Source organism: Hyperolius riggenbachi, chromosome 5 (genome assembly GCF_040937935.1).
Source record: "Hyperolius riggenbachi isolate aHypRig1 chromosome 5, aHypRig1.pri, whole genome shotgun sequence".
Taxonomy (NCBI): Eukaryota; Metazoa; Chordata; class Amphibia; order Anura; family Hyperoliidae; genus Hyperolius; species Hyperolius riggenbachi.
The window spans coordinates 159,527,831-159,541,425 of NC_090650.1; the positions used below are offsets into that span (position 1 = coordinate 159,527,831).

The 13,595-nt window shown below is 46.3% G+C and overlaps 1 protein-coding gene and 1 long non-coding RNA gene across 4 annotated transcripts in view; one reads left to right on the forward strand and one right to left on the reverse strand.

Annotated features, from left to right (window-relative positions):
* The window catches only part of LOC137518491 (uncharacterized), a 46,514-nt gene extending 41,260 nt beyond the window's left edge, over nt 1–5,254 (forward strand). Inside the window, exon 3 of the long non-coding RNA XR_011020834.1 lies at nt 5,019–5,254. This is a non-coding gene — a long non-coding RNA (uncharacterized lncRNA). The remainder of the gene's footprint in view (nt 1–5,018) is intronic.
* Nucleotides 1–13,595, reverse strand: part of ELMO1 (engulfment and cell motility 1) — an 818,731-nt gene that overhangs the window by 528,093 nt on the left and 277,043 nt on the right. For all 3 annotated transcript variants that reach the window (XM_068236401.1, XM_068236400.1, XM_068236402.1), the window contains exon 4: nt 5,873–5,948. In XM_068236401.1, coding sequence (XP_068092502.1) covers nt 5,873–5,948 — 76 coding nt within the window. The remainder of the gene's footprint in view (nt 1–5,872; nt 5,949–13,595) is intronic.

A 13,595-nucleotide genomic window follows, 5' to 3' on the forward strand; every position in this document is an offset into this window, starting at 1 on the left:
GAGTGGCTTTGTTACCTCTGCTTAATCTTAAAGTGTGTATGCAGCTTAACACTAAACATGCATACACCGGCTCTAGTCAGGACATCAGTGTTTCCAGTCAGGATAGCGCTTGATCTTGCAAGTAGCACTGCAAGAGATTAGCACTATACAGAGGTGTTGTTCTGGTGTACAATAGCAAAGTGCACGGTTTCTGTAGGGATAGGGGATCGCATGGCGCATAATAGGATGGCTTCTGGCAGGTGAGGTAAGCTATCTATTAGGGCCTGAGCCCACTAACGCAGTTGTGTGCAGTTGTGTCCGCTTTTCCGAAACACATCAATGTTACAGATGCTGAAAAGCGGACACAACTGCGTACTACTGCGCTCAGGCCCTTAAAGTTCGATGTGCTGGATCTTTAAATGATTTCAGGGCCAGGGGCACCTGTACTTGCACTACATTCTGGGCCAAGACAGCCACAAATGCCGCATCAAATATACCATAGAGGAACAAAAATCTACAAGTTTTACATCATCAGACATTTGAAGATTTGTGACAGACTCCTCCACCAACCCCTTCACGGTAATAGCGCCATCCGGCTCCAGGTGGAGCAGGATGTATACATTGTGCCCACAGCAGACACGGTTGAGAGCGTACTAGTCATGTATTTGAAAAATATTCAAGACGACGTATGCTTAATACGCTCTGGGCGGTGGTTGCTAAGCACAGCCATGCGGGATGCGGGAGTGTACAGAAAGACTGAGTGCGGAGTAGAAAAAAATCAGTGCTACAGTGGCAGCAGAGCAGGAAGGCCAGAGACAAGAAGGGGCCCCAAAGTATCTGATGCTATAACTACGATGACCAGACGTCCCACTTTAGACGGGAGGACACGTCCCGGATTCGGGGTCCCCGGTCCCTGGCTGCGCTATGTCCCGGGAAATGACTCACTTTTAGTCGCAGGTCATCCCGGCCTCGGGACTCTGGCCACCGTCCGATTATATTTGGAGCAGAAGCGCCATATGGTCATAGCCAGCAGCCCCGCTCCAGCCTGCATAGTCTTCCGGCAGGCAGAGCAGGGCTACGGCATGATGGCGTCCGAAGCCCTGTACTGGAGACAATTTGTCTCTCTAGTCCAGGGCTTTGGGCGCCATCTTCCCGTAAGCCCTGCTATTCCATTCAGCGGTGGAGATATGCAGCAGCAAGATCGTCAAGGAAGCTGCGCGCCAGAGGCTGGCCAGGTGAGGGGACTTCTGTCAGGTGAGTAAATTCTTTTTTTTTTGCAGGTGAAATGCTGCCCAGTGCCCACTGTACTATTATTTTCTGCTGAAACGTTGCCCACAGAAACCAGTGGGACCCAGGTACACCCATCTACTGTCCGGAGAAATCTAGCCAGAAATGGTCTTCATAGAAGAGTTGCAGCCACAAATAGGAGCTGGGGTGCAGAAAAATGGAAGCAAGTGCTGAGGAGGCAAAATCTGCAATATTTGGCTGTAGCAGAAGGCAGTGTGTGCGTCAAAGGCCTGGAGAGTGATACAATAACGAGTGTCTACAGGCAAAAGTGAAGCATGGTGGAGGTTATTTGAACTTTGGGGCTGCATTTCTGCAAATGGAGTCGGAGATTTGGTCAGGATTAATGGTGTTCTCAATGCTGAGGTAGATAGTAATCCAAATACAGGCAGATACTAATCCATAATGCAATACAATCATGGAGACCTATGATTGGCCCCAAATTTATTCTGCAGCAGGATAACGACCCCAAACATACAGCCAAAGTCATTAAGAACTATCTTCAGCGTAAAGAAGAAGTGATGGTATGGCCCCCAGAGAGCCCTGATCTCAACATCATCAAGTGTGTCTATGATTACATGAACAGTCCAGTATAGGTTCAGGCTAGCACACCAACTTTAATATGCAAATAATTCTGCTTATTGCTTCATCAGCACGTAAACATTTGTCAATTGTTTTGGGGCCACGGTGGGTCCCCTTCTTCAGAAAGTGCAGATAAACAATCCACCACAAAGTGCACATAACATATATACCATTGGGTCTAGGCCTGAACGATTTTAGGAAAAGATTGAATTGCACGATTTTTGTCAGAAATTGCGATTTCGATTCTGTAGACGATTTTTGGTACACAACGATGGATCAGTTCGCTCTGACCATCCAGTCGCTCTCTACCTGACAGGGGACAGTCTGCGTCATCTACTATAACTGCGGTCCCCTTTCTGTCTGTCCCGTGTGCTGCTGGCTGGGGGGTGACAGTGACTGACACTGAAAACGTCACCTCCCTGCTGCTGCTGGCTGGACAGCTTCTAGCAATCACACAGCTATTACACTCATCTCCCCTGAGCACTGAAAGGTTACACGGGGAGTCACTGCTGTCATGCCACAGTACTGAGTAGTGTATAAATAGGAAGTCAGCTAGATATATGTAGAGGTAGGGCAATATGATTATATATTCCTCTACATATATCTAGCTGACTTCCTATTTATACTCTGCTCAGTACTGTGACATGACAGCAGTGACTCCCCATGTAACCTATCAGTGATCAGGGGAGATGAGTGTAATAGCTGTGTGATTGCTAGAAGCTGTCCAGCCAGCAGCAGCAGCAGGGAGGTGACGTTTTCAGTGTCAGTCATGGTCACCCCCCAGCCAGCAGCAGCAGCGTGATGTTTTCAGTGTCAGAGTCACTATCACCCCCCAGCCAGGCAGCTCACACGGGGCAGGCAGAGAGTGAACTGCAGCCAGTAACAGTAGTTGTCGCAGACTGTCCCCCGTCAGGTAGAGAGAGCGGACAGAAGTTAATTGCTGTGTTAATGGCTCTCTCGGCCAGCGCGTCTCCGGCTCTTTTCATCTTCCGGGGGGGGGGGGGGGGGTAGGGGCGGGACCAGCCCTCCTTCCCTGTCTGCCCCATTCACAAGCCTGGCTCTCACTCGGAGAGGGAGGGGGCATGTTCCGATTTGTTAACCCCTCACTGGCCTCCTCTCCAGCATCTACAGGGGGAATGTCTCTGTTTTACTTACACATGCAGCACAGCAGAGAAAACCGCAGCAAAACCGAAGCTCTGACGATCTCAAGATAGTCTTAACCTTTAAACGATTTTCGGTTTAAAACCGAAAATTGTTCAGCCCTAATTGAGACAGTATCCACCCATGACAATCAAGAGGCAAAACCCTCCCCCTTACCCTCATACATCACAGGTAACTGTCCAGGTAAACAATCAAGTAAACAAAGTTCCAAACCACCTTTCACGGTGTAATGCACATAAAGCAGGGCCATCCTCTAAATCACATATTTCATGTATGCATGCTGAGATCATATTTGTAGTTATGCTGTCAGTGGATGATGCCTGGTACAGTACTTACTCACCTCCATGTGTCAATCCATGCTGGAGGAGGCAGTGCCATTCCCTCCGTCTGAACCAGATATCAGCAAGGCTTGGTGTACAGAGGCGCCAGAGTAGAATAAAAACGTTTAAAAACCGTCTAAAAAGAGGGGGATGTTCAGGTGGACTTACCTCCCTCAAAAATATAAAACTCAATTGAGTCACAATATATCAATACAAAAATATTTTATTGAACTCCACTTAGTGCAACGCGTTTCGCAGGTGTGGTCCTGCTCCATCAGGCAAACAGGAGTATAACTCAATGGGTCTAGATGCAGAAGTGAGCGCCTTCTGCATCTAGACCCATTGAGTTATACTCCTGTTTGCCTGATGGAGCAGGACCACACCTGCGAAACGCGTTGCACTAAGTGGAGTTCAATAAAATATTTTTGTATTGATATATTGTGACTCAATTGAGTTTTATATTTTTGAGGGAGGTAAGTCCACCTGAACATCCCCCTCTTTTTAGACGGTTTTTAAACGTTTTTATTCTACTCTGGCGCCTCTGTACACCAAGCCTTGCTGAAATCTTGAGTCCACCCTCGGTGGAGGGGTGCTACCCCATTTCCTATCTACAGAGAGCGACATCTTAAAAACCTGAGTGGGGTCAGGTTCTAATACTCCCCACCTGCACTTGAAGTGGTTGCCTATGGGTAACCCATGTTTGTGAGTATATCTAAATATTTTGCTTTTAACCACAACCAACTTAACAATACTACACCATATCGGGCTCTCGATTTCTCTTTGTTCTTCCAAGCGTCTGAACCAGATAGGTTCTGTAGTTCGCGCCACGGCTTTTGCAGCCATTACTGATCGCTGTAGACTCTGTCCCCCAATGACGTATGGCCCGCTGCATAACTTCCGCTTAGCTGGATGCGAGGATTATGGCGCATTCACTTCAAGCGTAACCGTGGCAACGGTCGATGCAACCATTACGTCGCATCCATCTACATGTCACTATGCCAACCATCCCACCCGCCTACGCTACCCAACCACTCCGGGCGAGCAGCATCATGCGGTGGGCAGTCATCTCCGGCCACTCAGGGATGGTGCGGAGGAAGGGAACAACGCTTTGCAGCTGCCATAGCAACCTGCATAAACAATGCCTCCTCCTTGCATTTTCTGCATGCGGACACAGACCCATTAAAGGGGGCAGCTAGCATGCTGGGAAGCACAAAATCATCCCATCATAAAACATTAAGGTGGCAGAGAGCACTGGCAGGGGGCATCCCCAGACATCCAATCCTGGTGGAGCCAGCTGCTTCACTAACCTTTGTGAATCAAGGGAGGGAGAGGAAGGGGGAACAAGGGGGGGTGGGGGGGGTAATGGGTAGGAAGGATGAGGAATGAAGGGGAGGAAGGGAATTTGGGGAATACAGGTGTGGGTCAGGAAAGGGAAGGTTCTGGGCAGGGAAAATGGAAAATAGAAGTGACATAATATACCCCAACAACCAGTGTTGCGCATAAATATGAGGGAAGCACATTACAGTTCATAAATCAGCAGGGCAAACAGCAGTTCTGGAACCATGTGATTAGGCACTAAAAGGAACATAGCCAAAAATATAAAATAAATGTATATCAATTTTTAGACCTTCTGTAACATTCTACATTCTAACATTCTACCTCCACGATCGCTTTGTCTGGGATAACATGAAGAGTCAGAAGGATGTGAGGAAGGCTACACCCACTGAAGATCTGTGGGTAATTCTCCAAGAACAGGAACAACCTACCAGCCGAGTTCCTTCAAAAACTGTGTGCAAGAGTACCTAGAAGAATTGATGCTGCTTTGAAGACAAAGGGTGGCCACACCAAATATTGATTTGATTTAGATTTTTTTTTTGATCATCCACTGCATTTTGTTGATTAATGAAAATAAATGATTAACACTTCCATTTTTGAAAGCATTCTTTATTTACAGCATTTTTTTCACACCTGCCTCAAGCTTTTGCACAGTACTGTATATAGCATTTGTGCATTAATCACATATAGCATGACTAAACTGACTGCATTTTCCATAGAAGCCTATGGTGAAAACCCATCTGTATTCAGACTCCAATAGAACACAGTTGCTTCATTGTCCGCTACGGCTAGCCATTAGAGATCCGGTTCAAGTGGGAGCCGAGCGTTAGTTAGGCTACTTATATTGCACATGGTGTCTCCAAAATAATATGTAGCTGCAAACTGCACAGTCCTAGTGAAGAGAATCACAACTCTTCAAAAGATACAGCAATCTTGTGCTTTACAACTAGTAAGGACACCTTAGCTAATATGTCCAGGACACAGATAGCAGATTTGTATTTTAAAAGGGAAAAAGCAAGGGAGCACACTTACAGTACTACAGCTGCACATACTGAATCTCCGGTATCCAAGCTATTTGGCCTCACCTATTGGAGCCATAGCATTGCTTTAACAATGCATGTAACATTTTTACATCCCCCTTGAATCATTCATTAGTTTCCTAAGGATATAAAAAATGCTTTTTAAACTGAAGGTAGATATTTTGAGTTTACCTTTTCTGTGATATAAAACCCAGAACCGTCAGCATACTGAAGGGCCAAGTCTTCATGATTCTGAATGATGGACCAACTGAAATATAAAAAGCATCATCCAAAGGGTTACACATTACATGGTAAAGCAAAAACAAACGTAATCACTGATAGTGAAAAATAAAACGGAAGTATATAAAAGCCTTTTTTTTGTACTAACAAACGGGTGAGCACAGATACATTAAAATTTGAATTAGGTAAATAATGATGAATACATTTTAAGACAGTTTAACTTAATCAAATATATCTATTTCTTTAGCATTTATATATTATGTTAAATATCCTAAAATGCTTCAGTTTAATAGTCTACATTGAAACCGAACAAAATCTATTTGCACTTCAGTAAAAAGTCAGAATACTTAAAATATTGAATGAAATATACTGTTGTCCAATACATCAGAATATATCTTACTCTACATAACAGTTTCAGAGGTGTAAAAAATGTCTATTGAATGTATAGACTAGACATAGTGGAACAAGTAAAGTAATTTGCACAGAGAGGTGCTATTTTCGCACTATACAGTAGATTTATCATCACTTTATTATCACTTTTAAACCTCCTAGTTTAGATACCAGGAGAGGTCAATTTTTGGAACCGCGGTGACCAATTTATCCCATCCAAGAGGTAATTTACTGATCAAAAATATATTAAAAAAGTTTTGCTTCCATAGCAAATATTCTTATGAATGAGTCAGAAACTGCAAAACAGTGGTAACTACCAAGATAAATAGTAAATACCTCGCACAGTAGAGTTTGTTGAATGCTGTCCACAAACTCCACTCCTAAGAAGCAGGGATGTGGAGTCTGTACAAAAATCATCCGAATCCAATTCCTCAGTTTCTGAAACCACAGACTCCGAATCCAGGTACCCAAAATTGCTCCGACTCCTCGACTTTTCTTAAAGGTGTGTAAACAGTGATTTTTTTTCATAATACTGTGATACCTGTCAAATGCTCAGTGCTTTAAGAAGTGACTTTTCTAAGAGATTCTAGGCATGTGCCTAGCGATTTTCTATTTATACCTAGTGATTTTTGGAGCATTTCAAATAGAGAAACATCAGCCAAGCACTTTTGAAAGCGCTAGCATTTTAAAAAGCGCTCAGAAGCGCTCTAGGTGTGCCCTATCCCTAATATAAGAGACTGCTTTGCCTTGACATCATTAAATCAAGGAGTTCAGCAAAAGGAAAAGGTATACATAAAAAAACAAGATGATAAATCTGTTATTTATAAATTTTATACCAGAGACAAGTAAAATAGGGTTTAACTGGTGGTTACTAGTGCAGTTAAAGGGTTGTGTCCAGTAGCTCTGCAAGCAGAGACTGGGAAAAGGGTTAAAGCAGACCTAAACTGAGAGGGATAAGGAGGCTGCCATTTGTATTTCCTTTTAAACAATGTAGAACGCATGGTAGTGGTGATGAGCCTCAGTCTTTAACCTTTTCCTGATCGGGTAGCTCTGGCTGGAACTGGCTCCTGCCCAATACACAGATGCTCTGCTGTCAGCGTGACAGGAGAATGAGCGGGTAAGGAGACGTGGACATCAGGTAAGAACAGAGATAGCGAGAGGCGCACAAAGCAGGGATCAATGAAATCCACGCCCTAGCAGGGATAACAGCTCTCAAACAGGGCGTTGATTTTAATTACCAAGGTCTGGAAGCAGTTAATATTCTTAGCCATAGACCTTGAACAAGCATGTAGGTCAGGGGCAGGGCCGGTTTTGCCCCGACTTGAGTGATCACTCAGAGTGTCACAATATTAATCTCAGAAGGAGTGCAGGAACCGCCAGGAAGCTCAAACCCTCAACTTCCCAGAGGCAGTGAGAGGTGAGTTACATCACCCCTCCGCTGCACACTCTGCAGTGAGGGGTGACCTCTCTCTCACCACATAAACTGGGTGCCCTTGGCTACATATACAGGGGGTTAGGGCTCTCTGGCTATCTATATTCAATAAATTATTTTTTTTAAAGAAAATGTATATATATGTAGTTTTACTATTTGGCCACAAGATGGCCAGTGATTTTTTGATTTTTCATCCTGTAGGTGAGAGCTCTCACTTACAGGAACTGAAGGGGTGACGTGGGACATAGAAAAATTGCGGCTTTTCAGAGAAAGCCGTTGTTTTTTCTTAGGGGGACACAGATCAATGAATGGGATCTGTATTCCCATTCACTGATCTCAGGGGCAGCAGAAGGCGGCAGGAGCGTGCGCAGGAGCATGCGCAGGAGCATGCACGGCGCCACAGCAGCAGTGCAGGCTATCTGGACGTTATATCCGTCCAGATAGACCTAGGTGGTTAAAAGGACATAACTATGGCAGCCACCAGATCCTTCCCAGTTCCAGTTAAACTTAAAGGACAGCTCTAAGCATGAGCTCCTGAAAACCCATCTAATCTTACCTTGTAATGAGCAACTAAAGGGAAATAATCTGAAAAATGAAGCAACCTATGGAAGACTAAAGCTTAAAATGCAAACAATCTGAATGAAATCTGAATGAAAAGAAGGAAAAACAATAAAAAGGATTATCAAGCTGGACCACTCAGAGGACCACTCAGAGGAAAAGCAGAGAAAATCAAAGGAAAGCAAGCAGCAGCAGCAAACCAAATCCTGTCAACCAACAGATCCTAACAGCAGAAACCATCTCCAGAATCGGCCAAGTCTGCAGAACTGAGTCCTTTGAGGTAAGGGCATTCTGATAAATATTACATTATCTATAGAAATAAGAACAGTTTACTTAGCCATTTTACAATGGAAAGCTTAAAACCAGCAGAACAAAAGACTAGCCATGTTACAGATGAGCCCAGCACAGCCAGCAGGGGGTCTCTGTCTGACACCCTGGAGATTGTTTACACACCCAAGAGCAAAAGCAAGAAAGCTAAGAAAGCTCAAAAACAGAAAATAATTCAAGATAACCCAGAGACTCTTTATGCAGACTTCTCATCTAAACCCAGAATAAAAACAGATCTGTTATTCCACACAGAGGAAACCGAGGCCTGGCATAATGCTATCTGCCACCAATTCAAGAACATTGAATTAGGAAGTATACCAAAAGGGAAACAAATAAGAATTATGGATCATGAAGACTCAGAGACGGTTTTGCTGACTGTTAGCGTGTACCACAATGGCACAATCCTGATACAAGGTGTACAACACTACCTGGAGGAGTTTGAAAAGCTGTATCCTCACATGCAAAATCAAGTAATAAGTCAAATAGAAAACCAGCCACATCTTGATGCCATTAAAGGTGGCCATACACTGGCCCGATTCCCGGCCGTTTCGACAGCAGATTCGATCCTGGGATCGAATCTGCTGCCAATCGTTCGCGGTAAACGCCGCCGACGATCCGATTTCCTCCCGAAATCGGATCGGTCCGTCGATCGCGCCGTGCGGGAAATTACCCTCGATCGCCCGCGGTTAAGTGCGCGTCGCTAGCGGCGGCCGATCCGATGAAAAATACATTACCTGATGCGGGCTCCCGGGCGTCTTCTCCGCATCTTCTCAGCGCTGCACCCGCTCCATCCCGGCGCTTCCTGGGTCACTGCAGTGACCCAGGAAGTTCAAATAGAGGGCGCTCTATTTGAACTTCCTGGTCACGGAGTGACACAGGAAGCGCCGGGATGGAGCGGGTGCAGCGCTGAGAAGATGCAGAGAAGACGCCCGGGAGCCCGCATCAGGTAATGTATACGGGGGGGGGGGGGGGGACAGGCGGCAGGAGCAGCTGAACAGATTGTGATCGGTTTCAGGCTGAAATCGATTCACAATCTGTTTGCAGTAAAGGCAGCCATACGATCCCTATCTGATCAGATTCGATCAGATAGGGATCTGTCAGCTGGTCGATCTGATGGCACATCGACCAGTGTATGGCTGCCTTAACAGTGGAAATAAAAGTACCAAACCATCCTCCAGAGGCAAAGCTGCATCTGGTGTGAAAACATCACATCCCACACAAGACACCCTCAAAGACAGTTTATCTGAATTGGAAAGAGACGTTCACCTTTTCAGAGAGCAGATTACAAAAAACAAAAGTGACAATGAAATTACAATTAACCAACTAAAAACAGATTTGAAGTCACTCAAAAATGCAAGTGAAAGACTGCAAGCTGAAAACAATCAGCTTAAACAAGAGATTGCAAGCCTTAAACAAATAAACATCCAGCCCAGGGAAACGGCTCCACAAACACACCCCAGAGAAACAAATCAAGAGATCTCCATTTCAAGTTCACAGGACCATGAAACAAAGCTAACGGAAAAGACATCTCAAAGTTCAAAGGACAGCAATAACACCTCTGCAGAGAGACTCCAGCCAAAGAGACCAAGCTTTGACATAGCACTGATAATTGATTCTAATGGGAAATACATCAATACAAGACGTCTTTTTCCTGGGAAACATGTTAAAACAATACCCTGCCCAACAATTGAAAAAGCAGCAGAGGTCATAAACAAGCCAAACTTCACTGCCCCTAAGCATATCATCATACATACAGGGACAAACAACCTGGACAATAGACAAGACCTCATTGCAGACAAACTGTCCTCCTTAATAATGGCCACAGAAAAACAATTCCCTAGCTCCAAAATCATTTTGTCTAAATTGCTACCAAGAAAAGACATCTCTCCCCAGACAATCCAGAAAATAAATAAGCAGCTGACTACCAAAATCAGCCCATCAGCAAACCTACAACTGGCAGAACATTTCTCTATATCAGATCAGCATCTATATGACAATAAACACCTCGATAAGCGAGGAGTGAGCCTGCTGGCAAAAGAGTTTAAAGACCTGGTGCTTAACAGGCCCCTGACGCCCAGACACCAGATAGCTGTAGTACCAGCCAACCCAAGTCAGACTACCCCCAAAAGGCATAACATAAATCGCTCTGTAAACCAAAATGTGAATCCCTTGAGATGGCAACAAAGGAGGAACCCAGCCACCACAACACCTACAACTGAGATAACACCACAGAGCACTGACATGGCAGAAGAACTAAGGAAACTGCTTCTTGCCACACACAATATGCTGAAGGATGGACTGTGGAAAACTGACTGCCCTATAAACAGCTCATTACAAGGTAAACAAAACCAAACAATATGAAACCCCTCATAATTAGCAGCTGGAATATTCAAGGCTTGAATGCTTCAGCTTTTGGAACCAAAATAAACGACCCAGACTTTGAAGAAAGACTAAGAAAGGTGGACATACAGATCCTCTTAGAGACATGGACCCAGACAGAGGACGAGTCATCAGTACTAGGGCTGATCGGAACAGCTGAATTCCGATTTCGGCGAAATTTCGTGTACCGCATGCGAAAACCGAGTTTCGTGTTCCGAATTTTCGTGTTCCGAGTGCATTTCTATTGAATTAAATAGTGTTAACTTCTGCGGTTAATTGTAAAGCCCCCGTACATGCTATCATCACCAAATTTGGCAGGTATGTTAAGCAGATGAGTAGGAACATGGTAAAAAAAAAAATTTGTGAAAAGAGCTTATAGTTTTTGAGCAAATTGATTTCAAAGTTTCATAAGAAAAATGTTTTTTAAACTGTGTAAAATGACACTGTTGCAGAGCAGGTTACTGCATTCCGAGTTCTGTATACATATTGTATACATTTCATGAAAACAGACAGCGTGGGGTCCCCCCTCCCAAGCCTCCTTAACCCCTTGTCCCCCATGCAGGCTGGGATAGCCAGAATGCGGAGTCCCGGCCACGTGGGGCTTCGCACCCTGAGCTATACCAGCCCGCATGGTCCATGGTATGGGGGGGGCTCTGGAGGAGAGGGGCGGCCAACCTCCCCCTCTCCCCCAGAGCCCTTGTCCAATCCATGGACAAGGGGCTCTTCCCCACCTCCGGTGCCCCAGGAGGAGGTGGGGGCCGCCGACGTCCTGGGGGGTTCATGGTGCCATCCGGGGTTCCCCTTTAACAAGCGGACCCCGGAAGCCGCCCCCTCCCCAGGAGAAATGAGTATAGGGGTACACGGTACCCCTTACCCATTTCAGCAGAGTTAAAAAAAGAAATAAAAACACGACAACGAAAAAAGTCCTTTATTGTTCTAAATTAACCAGGGATACTTACCTTGCAATAATCTCACGCCAGTAACCTCAGGAGTGGTCCCACGCCAGTATCCTCTTATGACATCCCACCTCCCTCCCACACTGGCGAACTCCCACCACTGAATGGTCACAGTCAGCCTCTGCATCTGTATAGCAGAGGCTGAGAACACGAAAATTTTGCCTTTAAAACAAGAAATTTCGGCAAACAGTGATGCAATCAAAATGGCCACTGGGAAATCCCCGATCGCTGGAGGCCACACTAGAGTGGCGAAACCAGTGATTTTTCACATAGATGGTGGGTCCAGGTGACCAGAGCAGGAGGTGCCCTAATCCCCTGGACCCACCCATTCATGTGAAATAACGCGTATTCTGACACTCTGAGGTGGCCTCCGGGGAACGGGGATTCCCCAGCAGCCATTTTGTTTATGACACTGTTTGCCGAAAATTCTTGTTTTAGCAAACAATTTTCGTGTTTCTAGCTTATGCAATACAGATTGCAGAGGCTGGCTACAGCCATTCATCCCCAGGAGTTCTGCAGGATCGGCAGGTGCGCGGGACCTCCTAAGAGAATAGAGGGGGGCACAGCGCAGGAAGGTGGGAAAGTGGGCACAGAGCGGCGGGGAGGGGGTGAAGCCTCCCCTCCCTCACCTAGGGCACCCCCTTGCGCACTCCTCCCCCACCTCCAGAATTCCAGCCAGCCAGCAGAACGGCTTACCGAGAGCGATAGCTCTGTGTGCCGCTGGTCTGGTATTCTGCACTGACACTGTCCAATCACGCTCTCGCAGTACTTCCTGTGAGAGCGTAATTGGACAATGGAATGCAGGAGACCAGACCAGCAGCGGCACACAGAGCTCTTCTCTCGGTAAGTGATTCCCGCTCGCTGCCAAGTTTCCAAGTTTAGGTAGGCAGGTATATAGGTGTCCCCAGTATAGATATACCCAGGTCTATAGGTGTCCCCAGTTTAGGTAGGCAGGTCACCAGTTAGTGGGGGCCCCCATGCTGTAAGGGGGGGCAGTGGGCACAGAGTGGCGGGGAGGAGTGGAAGCCTTCCCCCCTCCCTCACCTAGAGTCAACCTTCCGTGCTCCCCCTCCAAAATTGCAGCCAGCAGCGGCAGCGAGCGGGTATCACTTACCGAGAGAAGAGCTCTGTGTGCCGCTGCTGGTCTGGTCTCCTGCATTGCATTGTCCAATTACGCTCTCACAGGAAGTACTGCGAGAGCGTGATTGGACAGTGTCAGTGCAGAATACCAGACCAGCGGCACACAGAGCTATCGCTCTCGGTAAGCCGTTCCGCTGGCTGGCTGAAATTCTGGAGGTGGGGGGGAGTGCGCAAGGGGGGGACCTAGGTGAGGGAGGGGAGGCTCCCCCCCTCCCCGCCGCTCTGTGCCCACTTTCCCACCTTCCTGCGCTGTGCCCCCCTCTATTCTCTTAGGAGGTCCCGCGCACCTACCGATCCTGCAGAACTCCTGGGGATGAATGGCTGTAGACAGCCTCTGCAATCTGTATTGCATAAACTAGAAACACGAAAATTGTTTGCTAAAACAAGAATTTTCGGCAAACAGTGTCATAAACAAAATGGCTGCTGGGGAATCCCCGTTCCCCGGAGGCCACCTCAGAGTGTCAGAATACGCGTTATTTCACATGAATGGGTG